Source organism: Serinus canaria, chromosome 13, assembly GCF_022539315.1.
Source record: "Serinus canaria isolate serCan28SL12 chromosome 13, serCan2020, whole genome shotgun sequence".
Lineage (NCBI taxonomy): Eukaryota > Metazoa > Chordata > Aves > Passeriformes > Fringillidae > Serinus > Serinus canaria.
In genome coordinates, this window is record NC_066327.1 from 10,976,798 (window position 1) to 10,998,526 (window position 21,729).

At 45.2% G+C, this 21,729-nt stretch overlaps 1 protein-coding gene across 1 annotated transcript in view; it reads right to left on the reverse strand.

Annotated features, from left to right (window-relative positions):
* Positions 1 to 4,389: 4,389 nt before the first annotated feature.
* Positions 4,390 to 21,729, reverse strand: part of ADAMTS2 (ADAM metallopeptidase with thrombospondin type 1 motif 2) — a 174,618-nt gene continuing 157,278 nt past the window's right edge. Inside the window, exons 16-22 of the mRNA XM_030229256.2 lie at positions 20,703 to 20,866; positions 19,000 to 19,159; positions 17,677 to 17,809; positions 15,247 to 15,454; positions 14,762 to 14,891; positions 13,727 to 13,816; positions 4,390 to 9,402 (exon numbers count right to left, since the gene is read on the reverse strand). Of these exons, the coding sequence (XP_030085116.1) occupies positions 8,942 to 9,402; positions 13,727 to 13,816; positions 14,762 to 14,891; positions 15,247 to 15,454; positions 17,677 to 17,809; positions 19,000 to 19,159; positions 20,703 to 20,866 (1,346 nt within the window). The 3' untranslated portion in view covers positions 4,390 to 8,941. The remainder of the gene's footprint in view (positions 9,403 to 13,726; positions 13,817 to 14,761; positions 14,892 to 15,246; positions 15,455 to 17,676; positions 17,810 to 18,999; positions 19,160 to 20,702; positions 20,867 to 21,729) is intronic.

Here is a 21,729-nt window from a genome sequence, read left to right on the forward strand (position 1 = left end):
TCAGTCAGCTGATCCCGCTGCCTGTTTTGTTGCTGTTGCTAAATATATCGCGCTGGCTGCCTGCCCTGCCCGAGCCGCAGCCGGCGGGCGCCGAGGCACGGGGGCAGCCCGCGGGCACCGGCCGGGAATGGCCACCCCACATCCCTGCGGCTCTTCTCCCGGCCGGGAATGGCCACCCCACATCCCTGCGGCTCAGCTCCCGGCCGGGAATGGCCACCCCACATCCCTGCGGCTCAGCTCCCGGCCGGGAATGGCCACCCCACATCCCTGCGGCTCAGCTCCCGGCCGGGAATGGCCACCCCACATCCCTGCGGCTCAGCTCCCGGCCGGGAATGGCCACCCCTCATCCCTGCGGCTCATCTCCCGGCCGGGAATGGCCACCCCACATCCCTGCGGCTCAGCTCCCGGCCGGGAATGGCCACCCCTCATCCCTGCGGCTCAGCTCCCGGCCGGGAATGGCCACCCCTCATCCCTGCGGCTCATCTCCCGGCCGGGAATGGCCACCCCACATCCCTGCGGCTCAGCTCCCGGCCGGGAATGGCCACCCCTCATCCCTGCGGCTCAGCTCCCGGCCGGGAATGGCCACCCCACATCCCTGCGGCTCATCGCCTGGCGACAATTCCCCGTGCGAAAGGGACCGCGGGGCTGAGGCCGTGATGCGGGAGGGATAGGGCTGCCAATGCTCCAAGCTGGGGTGGGAAAAGAGGAGCCGTAGCTCCTTCATGCTTTATTGCTGGAAGGGGAGTCTTTAGGGATTGGGGCGTTTGGAGTTGTTTTTCTTCCTTCTCTGCCTTATTTTGTGAACAAATTTGTGCTGGTTTTCCCTACAGGCAGTGGGTGTTTGCAGCTTCTTCAGTGCTGCTCTCTGCTCTCTTCTATCCCTGCTCCCATTCTGCTCTGAGCTGAGCATCCCTAGGCCAAGCTGTACATCCCTGGGCTAGGCACACACCCCTGGATTAGGCCCTACATCCTGGCTGTACCTCCCTGGGCTGAGCTGTACACCCCCAGGCTGAGCTCTACATCCCTGGATTCAGCTGCATATCCACGTTGCTGTGGAGGCACAGCAGCAGCCAGCCCTGTCACGGCACCTCCCTTGGCTGTGCTCCACCACCCCCCTCTCCCACTGCTCCCAGGATCATCCTCATTTGTGTTTCTCTGAGACCACACAAGGGCATTACGGCAAATTGCTTTGCCAGGAGGACTGGCAGCATCCAACCTTGTGGGTCCCTGGACAACAGGGATTTGCCTTTGTTTCCTGGCTAATTAACATGCTGCAAACTGATTGCAATTCTGGAGCAACCCCGGTGTCCCTCTCATAGCCTCTCTTGCAGCATCCCATTGCATGGGGAGATGAATTGTCATGTTGCAGCAGAATCTTCCTTCTGTATTTATTTCCCAACACTGTCCTCAGAGGCAGCCCCAACAGCTGCTGCTCTTTCCTGGGAATAGCCATCCCACACAACATCCCTGTGTGCCCAGGCCAGGGAGTGTGACTGCAGTTCTGAGCCTTGCTGCTCCCCACAATGCCTGTCCTGACCTGCTGGAGGCATGAAGAAAAAAGAAGAAATTCTAAATTAAAAGTCACTGCTTTAGTTTCAATGCAAATATTCTGTGTTACCATCATTCAGGCTGAAATTGGCTGTAACAGCTGATTTAGTCACCCAAGCCCACACTCGTCATTCAGGTTTTTTCTTTATCTCCATTAAAATAAATAAGCAGCTCAACAGACTTGTGCATCCCTTTGGGATATTGTTCCAAGCAGATTATTTTTTCTGGAAATAGCCATTAGCTTATTATTTCAATAAAACAGGTATGTAAGCTTAAGCTGTTTGTCTGGACTTCTGCTGCCAAAGGGCTGAAATGACCCACAACCTTTCATGAATTAAATTCACTAACAGCAATAATCATCAGGGATCATGCTGTAGTAACTCAGAGCTTCAATTTTTCTTTCTTGCTTGCAGGAAACGTGACTACCATCAAAAGGAAAAACACCCTCAGACACCAGCTATGCTAAGCAGCTGCAGTATGGAGCTTGGGAAAAACATTTTGTGAGGAAGATCACTGAGCTGGAAACAAACTCCACATGTGCAGATGTGCATGGATACATTCTCTTTAAAAAGTCTTCAAGATGGTTCCTCTGCCCTGGTAAATCTCTCCTCCCCGCTGGAGTTACCTCCTTCTTAAAGGTTTGGTGGAGTGAACAGAACATGGCAGATGGGAGGGACAAATAAAATATACCTCTTATTTTGTTTACTTCCACCACAGCTATTTGGTTTCTTCTTTCATCACCTACATCCTCAAAAAATCTTAATTTAAAAGAAGAAACAAGGTGAAACTTTGAACGCTTGCTCCAAGAGTGCCATTTCTGTTATTACTGATCTGCCTATGATTAAACTGTATCTTGCATGGATGCATTTTTCATTTTAGATTATACACGTCCCAAAGTGCCTGAACGCTGGTGTGGATTGGTCCCTCTTGGATGCAGCACACAGAGAGGCTGGAGGGTGAGTGAGCACTGGGAATTGTTGCAGCACTGCCATCACTTGAAAACCTTCTCCTGCCTGGGGTCACTGCCAGCAGCCCAGGTCACCTAAAACAGGTTTCTCTTTCCATAGCTGTTGTGTTTCTTTAATAAAAGATTTTTAAAAATCAAATTAAAATCATCAGTGGAACCTCTTGTTATGTTACTGGCCTCTAAATTCTTTTCTGGAGGAGCTGGAATATGTTTAGATGCCCTAAGAAGTAACCCCAGAAAACAACTTATTCTTGAGTTATTTTCGGTGTTTTGTGTGGTTGGATTGATCATGGCTCTATTTCTCCACGGCAGGTGCTGTGTTTCTGTCCTGCAGGATCCAGCCCCCAGCCCCAGGCAGGGCCGGGTCAGCCCAGCAGCATCTCCGACTCCATCCGCAGCGCGATGGGGTCTGACTCCCTCTGGCCCTGTCTGAGGCATCTCCCCAGACCCAGGGATGTTCCAGCCGGGGTCACAGTGCAGCGGCCGTTCCATAATCGCACTTCTTGTGCCGTGCCACCATCTAGCGGCGGCTGCACCGGGGCGAGGCGTGCCCGGCCTGCCGGGAGCCCCGGGGCTGCGGGGCTGCGCCTTCGGCTCCGTCCGGGGGGATGCTGGGGGCAGCGCTCGGCTGGTGAAGCGAAAAACCCAGCAGGTTAACAGGGATAAGGCTTCTCCCACTCGTGTCATCCTGCTCCGCTCCCTCCTCTAAGGAGATTTTGGAAGTGCTTGATGTGGTTCTGTGGCTCCACCGCTCCCTGCTCAGCCTTGGGAAGCGGCTAAAGGAGGAGGGACAGGGAAAGGTGGTGGGGAGGGGCAGGGGGACAACTGAGGTGAGCAATGCACACCCACAAACACACACACACACACATATTCACATGCACACACCCAGCCCCAGGGGAGCTTCCAGGCGTTTCTCTCCCAGGAAGGCTGAGGAGCCTTTTTTGATCGCCATGAGCAAAGCTGAGTGAGCCAGGGGGTTGAGCCAGAACAGCCCGTGGGAGGCTGGAAACCATCCTGTGCCCCCCTCGCTGTGGGAAAGGGGAGCTGAATTTGCACATTACGTTGGAGGAGCTGTCTTCTGCCTGGTGTAATTAAGGATAACCTGAAAACTGCTTTCCTGGCCTGGAATTGCAGCTCCTTGAGCTGCCTAAAACAAAAAAGATTCCTCAGAGCCAGATGATGGTGAAAAGGAATAAAAATCTGATGTAGGCAAGGAGAGGAAGAGAAGGCCTCCTGTGGGTGTCACCTTTTGGCATTTGAGAGAGAGTGCAAGACCAGGGGGAGGGAAAGGTGTTGGACATGACTGAGCCCACCTTGGGTGTCCCTCGTGTCTGGGGTGTGGATGTGAGACCCTTTGCCATGGCCACTGTAAAAAAATCTCAAAATCTATGCGAGCAAAAGGCAATTAAATATAACCCTAGTCATTAAATATAACCCTAGTGTAAATGCTGCATGAATTATCACAGTAAATGAACCCCAGGTTTGGGCTTGTCCACTGTTTTATTGGGGCATTTAAATGTGTAAATTACTTTTCCAGATGGAAAGTGTTGAGGTGGCTTATTACCTGATTAAAGAATGCTGGACTTGAATGCACTGCATGGTGCTCACTGAATAATCCCAGTAAGAGGGATCTTTCAAATCCTCAATCAGATGAGAAAGATTCAATTATGCTCTAAAGGGAGCCCAGCTACATGTGTGCAGGATACAGCAGGAGAATATGGGCAAAAGAATTTCATGGAAAGGAGCAAGTACTTTATCAATAGGACATGCAAAGCAGGATTCACTCATCAGTTCTGAATAGAAGCTCAGATAACTGAGCCTTTTAAAGAGATGATACATGGACCAGGATGGATTTGGGCCTCAAGCAGGTTTGAGTGAGTCTGTTTAATTTCAGTGCAGTTATCAGCTGAGCTTTTGGCCCAGTGACTTCATGATATTTAGCCTTGGATAATAGATGTTGCAGCAAGGATGCAGGACTTTGGCAGCAAGTGTATCCCAATCCCACTTCATTAAATTGTAGAAATTGATTTGTTTAGAACCTAAAGATGCTGGCTCTTCCTCTTCTAGCATCTCTGCATAACATCAACTCAATGAAAAAAGCACAGGGAAAAGCCAAACACTTTTTTTTGCAAAAGAACACAGACATTTAAATTTAATAAATTATAAAATTAAAGATTCTAATTTGTATATACATTTTTAATATACAAGAAATGGCTATTTATTGCAATTTCTGTTAAGGCATATGTAAGTGAATGGAAGTTGCATATAGATATTCAGATGAACATAGCTAATACTGTGCATTGTAGGTGAGTAAATAAGATATTAAATGCATTATGTAATAAAATAAAATAAAAAACCCCTTTGAGTACTGGTAAAGCACCATTTCTAGAATTCTCAAATATCTGAAAGCATTCTATGGAGGTGTTGTGAGACTCTAAATATTGAATGGATATATGGATATAAAAAGTGATGCGTTCGTAATAGATAACAGAAATTTTTAAAGAAATGATGGTGAAAAAAATGGCAGATGACTGAAGCCAAAGAAACCAGAATTTGTTTGGGATTTTTTTTCGTGAGAGGCTGTTACTTGAATTTTAAGTTTAGACAGCCAGAAAAATGACAGTTGAGAAAACTGTACCTGCATGGTTAGATCATAAATACATTGCTTTGTGGGAGCACATTACTTTATCTCTCAGATATCTGAGATGGTCTCTGCAGGAATATATTTGTTTATAAATCTGCTTTAGTTTCTGGGGATTAGGTTACATTAAAATATTGCTTTCTGCTTGTTATGTCTGAAAATGCAGCACCTGGGCAACAGCAAACCAGTTACAGAAGATCCACTGTGATGATGCTCTTGCCCAATTACAGCATTGTAGAGAAGATGAAACAGTTGTCAAAGTTCAACCAAACAAAAAAATGACCAAATTTTCCACTGCATGACACAGAAATGAGACCAGCTCAGGAAAGCAAACCCCACCTTTTGTCTGGGGCTGCTTTTTCTTTATCAGTAGAGCCTGGTGCTGTGTTTTCCAGTCGAAGTGATGTGCATGTTCTTGGGGAACTGCTGAAAAAAAACACCCTCTGAAGAGCCCATAGCAGCTTGAAAAGAAGGAATCTTTTCTGGTCTGAAGAGACTTAACTTCCCCCCTTCTCATACAGGAAGAGTGTGGAGAGAAGGCAGCTGGTGGCTCCTGCTCCTTAAAGAGATGATCCATCAGCCTCTTGATGTCTTGAGCAATGTAGACTGAAGCTGCTGCCTCAAGTAGTTTAGTGTTCCCCCCCCAAAAAAAACAGCTAGAGAAATATTCAGTAGAATTTGAACCATTGAGAAACAAAACAAATTAAATCTCTCAAAAGGTGAGACTGAGAAGGGAACAAGCCCTTCCAAAATGCAGATGCCAGCAGGCATTGCACTGGGTTCCTAATGAACACAGGACCTAACATAGCACCAGACCAGCCTTCCAGGAGGCTGTTCCTGCTCCCTGAGGCAGCAGAACTTTCCACTTTATCTGGAAAAATGCTTTTTTGAGCTGTGGGCACTGCCTCCTGTGGTATTCCTTCACACTGCCTGGTTGACTAAGCCCATTCCAGAAGCTAGGGCAGAACAGAATCTATTAGATGAGTTACCTCAGGGGATTGGAGCAATGGGTCTGGAAAAACCCCCAGAGGGTAAGACTGGTACCCTCCAGGCAGCAAACTTTTACCTCCTCTTCTGTGTAAATCCAGCTCCAGCCCTTTCTCTCTTTGGGTTTGTAAAAGTTTTTCCTAAGTTTCATATGCTTGGATGAGCTTCCTCGTCTATGAAAAAGCTGGGGGTTGTGGTTTATTTTTATTGTCCACAGAGCTAAAAAGATATTAACTTGAAGGGGAAAAGATGAGTTTTATACTAACCACATCTGTGTAAAGGAAACGTGGAAGGCAAGAAATACTGTGACTACAGGCTGGGAGCCTGGCTACAGCTTGTGTCTCCCATGGCACAGCAGCTGGAATGATGTGGATTTAGACACATCTTCCTTGCTTAGAAATAGAATGGTGGGTTTTTTTTTCCTTTCAGTGCTCATTACTACATTGCTGCTGTGCACAGATGGGACCTGACCCTACACTGTTATTAAAACTTGTCCCATCTGTAGGCAACCACAAATCCCTTGGCACGAGGCTGCCTGGGCTTGCCTGCCGTGTGACAGCCAGCAGGCCATGGAGCAGGGCTGGGACAAGGACAAGCAGCCTTTGACTGCAGGGGAACACTCCATGTCCCAGCAGTGAAAATCTGTGGTGGAACTGTTCCCACTGTGCTGCCAAACTGCACAGCCTGAGTTTTACTTCTCCAAACCAGAAGAGATTTTTGCTAGTGCTTGCTGCTGCTTCCACATCTGCAGCCACGTCTGCTTGGCCCAGGAGATGTTTCCTGAACTCTTAGCAGGCCTGTTGGGCTTCCCAGTTATCCTGGCCTTCAGAGTATCTCTCATCCCTGCTGAACTGCTCCAAGTGTGTCACCGTGGTCCTGTGTAAGAAGGGGCACTGGATGCCACCACCCCAGCTGGAAACTTTCCTTCTCTGCCAGGCTAGTATCTCCATGAAGAACTTTTCTTGGACCAGGCTTGTGCTTCAAAAACTTCTGGCCACAGTTCAGGCCAAACACAGTCCCACATGTAGGTGCTGTAAAGCCTGAGGTTCCTGCTGGCTCTTGTCTCCTTTCCAGCAGGAATGGCTCCTTTGGAAGAGGAGACTGGGCAGTTCATTCAGCAGTGGTGGTCAAGGACAAAAGGTAGGTCACAGAGAGTCACATGTGCTGCACCTTGCAATACCTGTGAGGCTCTTTGCCAGCAGCTGGGCCAGAGAAGGGCTCACACATTGCTGGGAATGCAGCACATTCCCAATGATTTTGTGACTCTATATATGGCCTTATTGCTGGTGTGGCTTCAAACCAGGACCAGCTCAGGCTGGAGGGTGAGATCTTCCTCTCAGACTGGAAAATATGAACTTGGAGCCACCAAACCTACCTAGTGGTAAAGAGAGGATTTCAGGGAAGCCCCGGACTCTGCAGGAGATTTACCAGGAAAGAAGAAACAAATGGAAGAATCCAAGCCAGGAAAAAATCTGCTCAGATGCCACCCACAGCAGGAACCAGTCCATGCTCCCTGTCTCGGCAGTGTGAGAGCCAAGCTGAGTTCATCTTCTGTTCTCCAACCAGGAATTCAAAATGACCTACGAAAACCATGATGACCCTGAGGGGAAAAAAAGTACTCAAAGGGTTGTCAGGTTACACATCTGAAAGTTTTCTAGCAGAGCTTGTGCTGTGAATACACAATGAATGTGTATGTGGGTGTGTGTTCATGTAAGGGCACAGCAAACAGTTGTTCACTTCTGCACCACTAAAGCTGTCCTAAGGAAAGGAAGATAATACAAAATTAATTCCTCAAAAATAACTGCATCCTATGGGGGGGGGAAGTTTGTCTTAACAAAGCACCAAGGAAGAGACAACAAGAATCCAGTCATCTTTAAGTTAAACAGAATGTGGGTAGAAAAAAAATCAGACCAATAAAAAAAGCACCAACCAATAAGGATCACTGAGGCTGTGGCATTACAGGAACCTAAAGATTATAAAAAATATGGATAATTGTAAACAGAAAGACTAGGATGTTGTCAGTCCAAGTTGGCCAGATCTACCCTACTAAATGTCTTGCATGTGTCCAAAAGTTTAGGAGAATCCTTTGAAATTGTTTATGGAAGTATGTAAACTACTGTTTGTCAGTTTTTAATTTACACATAAATATATGGCTACAGAGTTTTCTCTGTATTTTCTTACACAGCCCTGGTTCAGGAAGCTACGTGAGCACATGCTGAGCTGTGACCACAGAGGCAGCTCTGCCAAGGTCAGCCTAACCAAGCCTGGCATGTCCTAAGAGCCTTCCCGAAGCTGGCTGTGTTAGTGCCAGGGTTTGTGCAAGGCACAGGAGCATCACAGGAGTGCTGACCCCCTGCTTGTCAGAGTTAAAGGGATTTATTCTGTCTTGGGACTGCTTTCTGCCATACTAAGTGTGGCTCCCATTACTGTTCCCAAGCAGTTTTACAGAGGCATGGAAGACTTTAAGGAGTCTGTAACTGAGAAACTTGCTAACCTGACCCAAGGTTAGCAAACTTGCTAACCTGACCCAAGTAATTTGTTTGGATTCAGTGGGACACTGTAGGGATATTGCACTAACACTCTGCTGTACCCTGTACACCTAACCTAGCCATCAAAGTGTTCAGATTAGCACTTATGAAACAATCTGTCATTTCCTTTTATAGTAGGCTTGAGAATTTGGGATCTCTGCCATAGCACCACTTTGATTTTTCCCCATTCTTAGTCTCTACGATGGCCAATACTACGATGTTGGTAACATCTCTATAAGAGAAAAATGTTGCTTGTGCCATATTTCCATTTTAGTTTATTTTCCTAAGAGTCTCTCTCTTCATTTTCTCAGCGATCAGCTCCTGAATTCTTTGATTCCTTGTCCTTTCATAAGGCCTCCTCCGTGTAATGATGTTGTGCTGTGGTACTTCGTTTTCCAACCCATCAACTTTGTAGGGGACATCCACTGCATTGATTTCTGGGTGCTCCTCTGTGGCATTGGAAGGGGGTGCAGGTGTTTTGGAAAGCTGAGGAGGGCTGGTGGCAGACTGTGTGGTGGGCACTCCCACGGGAGGGCTGAGGGTTGTCAGGAGCTCCTCCTCAATGACATTATTCTTATTTACATTGGCACTGGTTACATTGCCATCCTCTGTTAGGTTGCTGTACATGTTGCAGGACTTGCAACACAGCTTATGGTACCCAGGAATGGAGCAGTAACGGGAGAGAACTTCCATGCGACAAAACATTGACTTGTCTCCTTGACAATGATCTTCTGAAAGAGAAAAAGGGAACAGATAAATAAAGAGCATCTCCACATTAATCAGAAAAAGAAACACAGCTGAAGCTTTGGCAGTGGGCAGAGGGTTTGATATTTAAAGTGGGTTGGGAAACTGGCAAATGAGCCTTCTACAAGCAGAAGCAGGCTTATATTCAACCTAAAAGTCAACTCCAAGAATTGCAAAAGCTGATCTGAGCTGTATGTACCAGCCCCATCCAAGCTCTAGACCATCACACTCGAATTTTTGCCTTCACATCCTGGAAGCTCTGTCCTGAAGACCGTGAAGCCACAATGAATTGTGTTACTGTCTTGGTTTAAACTTCAAAACACACTGATTGTGCTGTGCTGTTACTAAAACTATGCTGAACTCCCACAGAGTCATGAAGTTTTATATTAAGAAATCTATTTTTTCCCTATTTGCTCCTTTTAATGCTTTTCTGCAACCAAAGAGTGACTAACCACAGTCAGGGGTAACATATATTTATCCAGACTGTCTCAGGAAAGTCAAGTCCTATTTTGATGTGTATAATTCTCAGAACTAATCCATCTCCTCTATTTAAAATGATATTGTTGCCAGGTACCCCTACTCTGAAAATAGCAGTGTTTTCTCAGCATGTCTCTTGTTTGAGAGAAAAGTGGTGCCATGAGGCTTTTCTACTCCTCCTAGAAAGGAGCTGATATCTTTGGAACAACAAACTCCAGTCCAGTGGAGCCAAGCCAGCCCATTAAAGACTGGGAGAGTAAGTAAAAGTCCTGATTTTTGTGTCAATGACTGTAATAAAAGAAAGAATGATAATCTATAAGCTTTAAGCTGTCAATAGCTGTTACAACAATTTGCACTATATGGTGTTGTGGCAAATCCTGATCTTGCTGAAATGCAGGTAGCAAATTGTAGGCTGAGGCATTAAAGGTGAAGTGGTCAGAGTGTTCCTGCCTGAGGAACATAAACAGAAGCCTACTCAGAGATTCCCCAAGCCCTTGTGATTTCAGCTCGGGGGAGGCAGAGGATTGTATGCACTGGTGGGAAATGGGTGGTGAAGGTCTAGCAGGTTCCTTGGAGAGAAAGCTGCCTGTGCTCTGTCCCACACAGACACCCCGCAGCTCCATCCTGTGCTTCCAGGATGAAGTAGTGGAGCCAGGCAATGCAGGGAAGGAAAAATCCCAACACGCAGGCCATGATGAGAGAAGAGTCAGAGGGTTTGTAGGAGAGGAGAGGGCTGAGGAGAAAAGCAGACTGACCAACTCCTGGCATCATCACTAATAAAACATCTCCTCTGTGACCAGAGTGCTGAGACAGAGATGAAATCACTTGTCTCTCTCCCCCTGCTCTTACTACATTTCCACCTACTCTTACAGTAAAGGGTGAGTAACTCCAATTACTCGCTTTTATTTAGAGTGCACCCGATGGGAGACAGGCTCTCAGCCTGCTCTGGAGTCCCATTTCACCCTCCTGCTACAGCACTGGCTTGTGTCAGCACCCTCACAGCAAAGGAGAGAAGCAGAGCAGGTTCAGCCACATGAGGGGATTTGGAAAGCAGAGGTGCCACCTCTTCACTCATCCTCAGTTAACAAAACAGGGCATCGTGGGTGTTTCATTGGCAAACATATCAGTCTAAAATAAACCAATAGCTGCTGCTGCTGCTGCTGCTTTAAAATGCTAGTGCTGGCTGAGGCAGGTGAAAACACCTCCTGTACACAGTATCTATGCTCTGATTGTTGCTTTTGTTGCAGAAAAGCAAGATTCTAGTTCCTGCTTTAGAATGTGCCAGGTATTTTTCATATTTTTCAAATACTAAACTGAAATAGTGCTGGAGATTAGGAATTACTCCTTCCTTAGGAACATAAGAACAGTACCTTGGTTTTGGAGAGATTTTCAAACCAGCCTTTAAGAGCTGGAACTGTTCATACCTGTGTGCATAGCTCCATACAAAGGCCTGAATGTGCCTGTACGATTTATATTTTTACATACCCCATAAAAGTCCCCTTTGAACATTTTGCCTTGTGATGCATGACCTTATGAATATTCCTCTAAATGGCTTCCATAATAAAAGCCAACAGATATAATATTTAAATGTGATTTTTAACAAGGCAGGTCTGTTTTTGGCTTTGTAAGAATCAGTAACAGCACCTTTAGAAAAATGCCTTTTTTCCTAACAAAAACATGCAATGTCAAGCTTAACAATACATGGAAATAAAACTGCATTATGTATTAAGTTTAGTGACATCTGATAAGTCATATAAATAAACTCTGCAACTTCTCAATGCCAGAATGAAATTTTGATCCTCCATCCAAACCAAAATATCCAGATTTGCTGAACTTTTATTTATTTTTACTTGCAGTATGCATGACAGACTGGAAGTATATATTCAAAACATCAGTAAGAAAAAAATAAATCAGTTTCACAGTCACTTTGGTACACATTAGTCTCATAAAAAAATATTGAAAAGCAAACTGAATTGGCACATCTTTAATATTATGATAAATACATACAAAACACTAATAAAATATCCCTGATAAACCAAAGTGCATATAGACATAGTGCACAATGCCCAGATACCTTATTGCACCATTCTCTATAGCCACCCATCTCTTGAAACATCACTAAACATTGTCTATTTAAAAGTAACAGTCATGAATATATTTATACAGTTAAACACCGATTATTTTACATAACAGTATTCAGTGCCAGATACGTGTCTTTGCTTTTTCACCTTGTCATGTAAATTGTTAACATGTTTCAGGAAATATTAACAGCAAAATTTAAATATGTGATCACATGATAATGACAAGTTTGAAGTGCTACACTGTTGACGACCCAAAGATTCAAAAATGCCACTTTTCCAAAATATATTATCAAAGCAATAAGGTAGTAATTTGCTCCAAGACTGCAGTTTTACATTTCTACTATTGGTACTGACTGTCACAAAGAAGTTTATGACTTGTGAATTCCAAATCTTCAACACAAACACGGAAGGTAAAGCACGAATGCCAGTTAAATCTCAGTAAGTCAGGCCACAATCCTGTCTCGATAAAGATATGGATATGCACTGTGCAAATCAACCTCCAATTTAATTTACTGCCTTCCAATAGTTATCATTCAATAAAAACGCTCCATATGAAGATTTACTCAAGGTACCAGTGTACTGTTCATATTTAAAGCTGGATCTGGTAAATTAATGCCATTTACATTTCAACATTAAGGCATTTTTCTAAAATTCATCTCCTAAGCAAAAAAAGCAATAAAAATTGAGGTAATTCTGTAGTAGTTCACACTGTTATGTTTGCCAGTTGACACATCTAAGAGCACACACGCACACACACACACACACACACACACACACACACTCACACAGACAACCACACCAGTCAAGTCAGACATGCACATGGTGAAAAAAGACCAGAGATGTAATGGGATGTAATGAGTATAAACAGCTCCATGCTGAGCAGCTGGAGACATCATAGTCAATGAAAACATCATATTGCCTCCGCCACAGTAAGGAAAACACCACCACGCCACCTTCACCATGGACCATGCCTGTTCTGCTTTGGGTTTGTTTCTAAAGTGAAAATGAGCAAAACTGGCAAAAATTGTGCGATGCAAAAAATGAACGCAGCTTTTCTGGAGGAAAACCCCTCCAAACGACCACCAGGAGTCTGGCCAGAGCAACGGCATCAGAGCAGCAGGGAAAGTACCCACAGAAACTCAGCTTCTGCTTCCCAGTGAGCCCTCCACGGGTCACAAATGTAAAGGTGAGGGTCAGGAATAAAAAATGAGCAGCAAGGGTGAGGAAAGCAACAGCACCACGAAGGAAAATGGAATGAAAAAATTCTTCCACTCATCAGACTACCCTGTCAGCGAACTGAAACCAGAGAGTTACGAGATTTCGGGTTTTTAGATAAAGGAGAACTTTAGCACTACAAGGTGTCATTATTGTGATGTGATCACATTCACAATAAGTTCTCAGTTTTGCTATCAAACTGAACATCAGGAACCAGTAAGAGCCTTTTTTCACCACCACCAAGCAACAAGCAAACCGATCCCAGCTTCCTTTCAGAGGACTGCAACATACTGTGGAGATCCAACTTCACACATCCAACACTTCAAGACCTCCACCACCAGTGCTATGCAAGCTCCAGAGAAGAAAGACACCGAGCACCGAGTGCCTGGTGTGAAAAAACAGATTCAGCCCAAGATTTAAACTTGGCAAAGTCAAGGGAACTTTCCGCATAGAGAGAAGAAGAGAGCAAAAGGCAAAGTCCACATTCGATGTGGCATGCATTTAAGGGCAAAGGCAGAGTTATAAATGGGTCTTTTACTTGAAGATATTTTCTGGATGGGGTAGTCTGGATCGGGTCTTGACAGCCATTGTATCATGTAGGTTTTCTTTGAAGGATCAGAAACGTTTCCTTGAATAGAGGGAAAAAAAAAAGATGCAACACAATATATGTTAGGCAGCATTAAATTGTTGTCCTGTCAGAAGGGGACAAGCTCAGAGAGTGAGTGGGCTCCAGTTGTGAAGGAGCCCGGGGAAGGATTACAACCAAGCTGTCTGATTTTGGGCAAAAGGAGCTGTTTGGGGAGGTTGCTACAGCTCTTGCCCAGCACTTCACAGCCAACACTGAAGACAGCCCAAGGGCCAGTTCTCCAGCAGCACTTCTCATGGCAGTGTCACACATCCCCAGAGCCATGCAGTCTAGTTTAGTTACAGTGCCTCATTAAAATCTTTGTATTGGAGACTATAACTGACAGCTTTCTTCTAATTAATTAGAAATCAAAAGCTACCCTGAGAAATACATCAGGAAAAAAAGGATACGAATGACTTAATAATAGGAATATGTGAAATGATCTCACAAATATAATTTGCAAACAGCTGAAAAGTTAACAAGGATAACGGCCTTATTGCCCTGGATTAAGGAGGAACAAATTAATTACAGCTTCTAAAAACTGAGTTTGATAACCCCTGCAGATAACTTGACAGAATGAAAGAGAAGCCTGGAACTGTTGGTGGAGGTGGGGAAAGTGAAGAGGCAATCCTTGGTTAGCCACAGCCCAGCAGTCCCTTGCTGAGCCCCACAGCTCTCGGGGTGCTCCTCTCCCAGGGCAGCTGTTGGCTGCTGGCCACATCTGGCCATCAGCACTGAGCTGAGGTCTGCCCCAGGCTCTCAGGCTGTCTGGGCCAAGCACTGCTCCCAGCAGAAGGAGAAGCCCATCAGCCACACAGCAGCTCCACATCGGGAATCCCCACCCCGCCAGGCAGAGCACACAAGTATCAATTCAATGAAGGCATTGCAAATAATTAAATAATTTTTTTTTTCAACAAGTAACAGAAGCTATTGAGCAGAAGCCCTTACTGGGACAGGGAGGTAGTCTGCAAATCCTGACGCTCTCTGGTTTACTGTCCTTGCACAGGCCGATGACATTGTCCCTGGTCCGGCACAGGACCGGGCGATCCTGGGTGCCATTGCCACAGCTGACAGAGCACTGAAAGGACAGGCAGCAGTTACACCCCAGCCACCCTCTGCAAACAACACACCAGAAATCAGCTTTGCCATTTTAAGCTGCCCTTGATTCGAGCTGATGTAGTACATTATTTGAACCACTGCAGTATCTGCAGTAATGCAGCAAGAGGGAGAGCCACTCACTGCTTCTTGTGGTACACCAGTGATTGTGAAATACTCCAAGAACGAGCTGTGGTCTGTGCAATAAACAAACAACTGCACATGCCAGCCATCTATTCACAGAGCCATCTATTCCCAAATACAGGGGTGGCATCACTTGTCATGCTCATTCCACCAGACAGAAATTACTTGTTTGAGACCTCCAGGAGGAGACTGACCTGTGACCAGGGTCCTATTCTCCACTGAGCCGGGCACAGCTCCCTGTTGCAGGGCCTCCTGCCCTCGGGGCGGTCGTTGTTGCAGTACTTGGTGTGCACAGAGCGGTTGGTGTTGTCCTGCAGGGGCTGGATGCAGCGCACAGACCGCACCTGGTACCCCGTCTTCCCACAGGATTTGCTGCAAGGCTCCCATTCCCCTGTAACCCAGCTGGGGTGGTGGAAAGAGAGCGAGCAGAGTAAAATTTAGACTGTTGATCTGTAACTCTTATACACAGGTTTAACATGATGTTAACACTAGTTCTAATATGGAGAAAATATGGAAAAAAACCTAAGCAGTTATGGTGAGGGTTATTTGACTGTCCCTGAAAAGTCCTTAATAAGAGCCAGATCTTCAATATTACTCTTTCTCATTATCTCCAAGGTAAGCATTACTATTACTTTGCTGTATTTGCTTTGATTTTAAGCTGCCCTTTCCAAAATTGCACATAAAAATATGGTCACTTTTATGTCAAAAGCAGCCACCCAAGGGTGCTGCTGAGCTTCCCGGGTCTGGGTGCAGGAGATGTGCCTTGTCTCATAATGCAGCACAAACCAGCTGGTTGAGTGAAGCTAAAACATCTGGGCTAGAAATGCAGCTCCTGCCTGGCCCACATCTGGGCACTCCATGGACCACATCCCTGGCCATGTTAGACTCAATCTGCTGAAGCACTGGCAAACCCAGTGCTGTGAGGGCTGAGCTTGGGCAGACCAGGGTCCTCATCATCATAAATGTTTGGTTTGGGGGAAGGCAACACTCCACTGAAAACCAGAAAGTTTGAGTTCATGATTTCTAAATCGGTTTGGCCACTGAAAAACGAAATCTACAGTTTGTAATGTGGTGTAGTTGAAACCCTCACTGATCACCCAAACCGACTCCTTAATTACAGCTACAAATTGTAAAGGACTTAGAGAAGAACAGGGACAGACAGCACCAAAGGAAGTTTACCTAGACTACTGAAAGCTTGGTTATAATTAAGTGAAGACATACAGCAGTCTATAAATATTTACAGAGTGCAGAGATCTGCAAGATGGAAATATTGTTCCATGTAAACAATATTCTTGGGATAAACTTCACCAAAAAATAGACATAGTCTGGAGAAACACCCTGAGCTTGAAGGAATTGTCCTAAAGTACTCATAAAATCCTGGGTTTGGAAACGGTCAAAAATAGTACAAGGCACTGCACTACACATTCCAGTTGATCAGAAAGTAACAATTTCTCCCAACTTTCTCTTTGTAACCTACAGAAATTACACAGCTGAGAAGAAATGCAAGAGCTGTGAAGCCAGGAATCCTGAGGTAACTTCTGAGACAGAGTTTTTCCCAGAAGTGAAGAAGCACATATTAGTGTAGGGGGTGTCCCAGAGCTTTGGAAAACTCCTTAATAATTGCCTCTCCTGTGTACAAGAGCAAAACGCTTGGATGACATTCTATGGAAACAGAGCTAACTGAAACTTCAGGGATCCAAGTACAATTTGGGATCCTATTGAGCCTTTGTGGTACCTGGGCCCAATTATATTTGCAGCTGAAAGGAGGATACAGTCCTTTCCAGAGAGCCTGAGATGTGGTTAGGTCATTACTTCAGTTTTCCAATAAATAAATGTTCAACCCTGACCCATGCAGAGTTTATGGGGCACAGTTTCTTGCCTTTTCTCTCTTTCAAATCTTTTTCTTTTGAAAGGAAGTTAGGAAATATTGTGTGGTATGTTCTATTTATTTGCTGTGATTCCTGGAACCTACACTCCGTCCCCAGAGATAAAAGCTGGGATAAACATATTCCTTCCTTGTTGCAATAGTAGCAAAAAGAATATATTAATCCTACATGTGGCAGGAATAATCTGCTGTCAGTCAAAAAATCACCTGTAAAATGTGAATTAAAATATTTATAACACTTGGCTATGTAGAGCAGAAATGAAGGTACGACAGGCATTTTGTGCTGTACAAGGGCAGCCAGAGAAATCTAACAGGTCAAATATTTCCCCCGTGTTTAAATGTCCAAAAATATGCAGTGAACTTTATGAAGATTTGGATTTGAGAGACTGGACATTGACACTGGTTGTCTTATGCAGCGTTCTGTACATTTGCTCTGACATTGTTAACTCACACTGTGTAAAATCCACTGGTATAAATTGAATTTTGTATCACCTCAAGATGGCCTGAACACAAAAGCCTGGATCAGGACAGTGCTTCTTTTCTAATCCAACTTATTTCATAAGTCACAGGAACCAGCAATGACAGAAAGAATATTCCATGAGCAGAACAGAGCACGAGATCCTCACAAGCCTGGGCTCAGCAACGGCCAGGAAGGTGAAGCCAAAGCCACCTTCCCTGAGGTGACAGTGCAGGCTGGGTGTGATGCTCCAGGGAGCAGGGCTGGGGCAGGGATGCTTACATGGGCTGGGAGCACTCCTGGAGGTTGCAGACCCTGCGGATGGGTTTGGGCTTCTGGATGAGCTCGCAGTAGCTGCGATGAACCATCTTGTGGTCCGTCTTCCTGCGGCAGCCGTACTTGGTGAGCTGGTAGCCTGGGGAGAGACACTGCTCTTACTCTGAGAGCTGGCACATCTCACAGAGGGCTCGAGCTTCAGAGGAGCTGCACAGATTCTGTCAAGGCTTGCAGTAGGGACTGCAGAGGAACATGCTACCAAAGGAGGAGGAAGCTGCACTGAATAAACACTTGCAACACAAATTTAACACCCAAAATTGTTCACCCCCTTTATTTTTCACTCCTTTAATCACAGAATCACTGGGATGGAAGAGACCTTTTAGATCATTAAGTCCAACCATGCCCCAGCACCTCAACTAAACCGTGGCACCAAGTGCCACATCCAGTCCGTTTTTAAACACATCCAGGGATGGTGACTCCACCACCTCCCTGGGCAGAACATTCCAGAACTTTATCACCCTTTCTGTAAAAAACTTTTTCTTAATATCCAACCTATGTTTCCCTTGATGCAGTTTGAGACTGTATCCTCTGGTTCTGTCAGTTGCTGCCTGGAGAAAGAGACCAAGAGCACCTGACTACAAACACCTTTCAGGGAGTTGGAGAGAGTGATAAGGTCACCTCTGAGTCTCCTTTTCTCCAGGCTAAACACCCCCAGCTCTCCCTCTGTTGCTCCCCACAGGACTTGTGTTCCAAGCCCCTCACCAGCCTCGCTGCCTCCTCTGGACATGTTCAAGAATCTCAACATCCTTCCTCAACTGAGGAGCCAGAACTGGACACAGCACTCAAGGTGTGACCTCACCATGAAAATGAAAATAACACTCAAACAATGTTTAATGAAAATAACAGCCAAATCTAGCATCTCAAAAACATTCTGCAAACCTCCCCAGCCACAATCCAATGCTGCAACCTGACCATCAGCCTGGGGAACAGCACCAGCAGTCACATGTGGCCCCAAAAAGGAGTCTGGCATTGCAAAACCCACATCATTGGATGGGGATTTACAAAGGGCTGCCCCATGGCACCTTGAGGTTCAGCACCTTCACAGCTTGGAGACCCTCATCCAAATCTTGTACATTTGTCCAAGTTTTCAGTTTCACAATCATAAATCAGAAATTAATCAGCCCAGATCTGTGCCCAAACCATTTAAGACAGATTTTAACCCCATTCACTATTTATTTATTACTTAAATAAAACTCCTCCCATACTCTGGTCTCCCTAATGTCTCGTGGCAATGAATGAATTTTGCATGATCTGAGGTTTTGTTTTTACCTCCTCCACAAGGTTTTGAACACTGGGACCATTTCTTCAAAGCCCATTCATATGACAATGAGTCCTCTTCCAGAACATTATTATTATCTACATTCAAGGAATCTTCATGGATCATGTACTTGTAAGTCAAAGATATCTTGGCACCACCATGAGGAATCACCTAACAAGCAAAGGAGATGTCATGAGAAAAAAGATATGAAAGACTGATATCAGGAGCTCTGTGAGATGATGTGAAACAGTGATCATGGCTCACATACAAAAACATCCCTGGAGGGATTTCAACCTTTTAGCTGCACTCAACACATTTTTTCCCTGATGAAAAAGTATCTCCATCCTTATGACACAGAGTTTCTAAACTGCACATTAAGAAAGACTGTGGTTGATTTAGACTTATTTTCCTTGCCAGCATTGGACTGACATCATGATACTAAATTTTTTCCACATCCCATCACAAAGGAAGGAAATTTTGTACTGAGATGATAACGGATAGTTCCACTAAAAGACAAAGCAAATTCAACTGCAGAAATAAGTGAAACTGGCAAAGAAAATTGCTTATATTTCTGATAAAAAACAAATATTCTTATGATAATCTTGGAATTCTGCAAAGCTTTTTACTTAATCTTGACAGAAATATAAACTATTTAGACAGAGGTTTTGTTATCACACTGCACTAAGACAAATGCAAGAAAACAGATCTCAATTTGAGCAAAGTGAAAAATATTTGTCCTTTGGAAACATAGTATTTATTCTTCCTTTGAAGTTCAGCTGGTGTGGATCAACACATTACAGCTGTTTTTAGAGGGATTTTAAATCAACTTAGCCCTGAATTGAAGTCTACTGTTTGCTAGTTTGCAATGAAAAAAATAATATATATGGGTAGTTTTGGGAACTGTGGAACTGGTTTTGCCTTGAAAAAGGAAGCCAGCATCACAGGAATCCTCCATCTGCCTTTGCAGGATACATTTTCAAAACATGGAAGGGAGAAGGGGCTGTTAGATCTAGCTGATATGAACCACTCTGACCTTTTCTTTGATTGGTGCCCACATGTCAGATAGGATAAGTAAGCTGCAGTCCTTACTCAGTGGCTGATTGCTATGCCGTCCACAGGAAATGATTTCGACAGCTCAACACATAACCCTGAATTATAACAGCCCTCATAGAGAGCAATGAACTGGGAGATGTGGGAATTAACACACATCTTCTATTGTCTAATAATTGAAGCAGATGTCTTCTTGTAACTGGCAAGAGGAATCTGAAGGATGTGTGTCACCGACATGTTTTATGAAAAATCCTTTCCTTAGGATTCTTCCCCTCCTGAGAAACTGAGAGGCCTCAGGAACAAACTGTAAACAATTCTTATCTGCTGCTGTGGAATGCAACAGGGGGAATCTGTGCTTGGCCTCCTCAGGCTGTTTGCAATTCAGAGCCTATCACAGATCACCTGTCCGGGCGGTCTCGGTCTGAGAGAAGACTTTGTTAATTCATTCCTTTTCTATTCTTAGCTTAGCCGTCTAGTGAAATCCTTTCCTCTATTCTTTTAGTATAGTTTTAATATATTATCTATCATATAATAATAAATCAAGCCTTCTGAAACATGGAGTCAACTTTCTCGTCTCTTCCCTCATCCTGGGACCCTTGTGGAAAATACCACGGATGTGCTGGCGCAGGATGGCTCTGTGCAAGGGGGTTTCCATGGCACTCACCAGGATGACGATCCCGTGGCGCAGCGGCCCCATGGTCTGCACCGTCTCTCGGTCGTCGTCGTTCCGGTACTCCCACTCCACGCCCATGTCAATAAACACTTTGGAGTCTGGCACATAGTTGTCCTCACTTAGAATGAATTTCCCTGTTTCACGATTTTTAATAGCTGGGAGCAACACAAGAAAAGTGAATACAAGAGGTTTGAGGTTTGTTTCTCAGCTCCAGTTTTGTTCTGCTCGTGTCCCAGCGGACGAAGCTGAAAAGGCCAGGATGCATTTTCCCTCTCTTCCCTCACAAGTTTGGAAAGATTTTTTCAGGTGTTTCACTGAACTGTCAATGCTTTTCTGCTCAGCTCCAGGAACATCAGTTGCCCTTTTTTTTCCTTTTTCATAGCCTGCCTTGCCAGAGAAATGAGGCCAATGCAGCTGCACCACAGGGGTCCAGCTGCCTGCTCCCATATAACAACTTCTGAATCCACTGGCCAAATCCGAGCCAATTTGAGAGCCAGTGGGGGTCCCAGAGCTATTCAGCTCTTTCATATGTTGAAAGGCAGCTCGGGGGGTTGTTACTGCTCCATCAGAGAAAGGCTACTGAGCTAACCCCCAGCAGGTCCCCACAGTGAGAGAGGGACACTAGAGGCAGCATTAATTCTCCTGCTCAGATCCAGTCCTGACACCAGCACAGCCCTGTTAAGCTCCTGCTGCTCTGCAGGCACCTGCCACTGCACACAGAGCCTGGTTCCTCTCTTCAGCTCTCACCAGTGCTCCATCCTTCACCTGGAGAGACTCCAGCCACCTTTGGATGAGGACAGGTTTTCACCTGAGATGGAACATTTGCCCTCCTCATTAGAAGAAACATATTGTTATGTAACACCAGATTTTAACTCCATTCTCTGCCCAGCAGCTACCTGAGCATCCTGCTCCCTCAGCAGTGGCCAAGACAGCCAGCCAGCTGTCCATGTGCACAGCACTCACCCCACCCTGGCAGAAATTTTGCTCCCTGATCCACAGGGCCAGGCTGCCCTGGGCA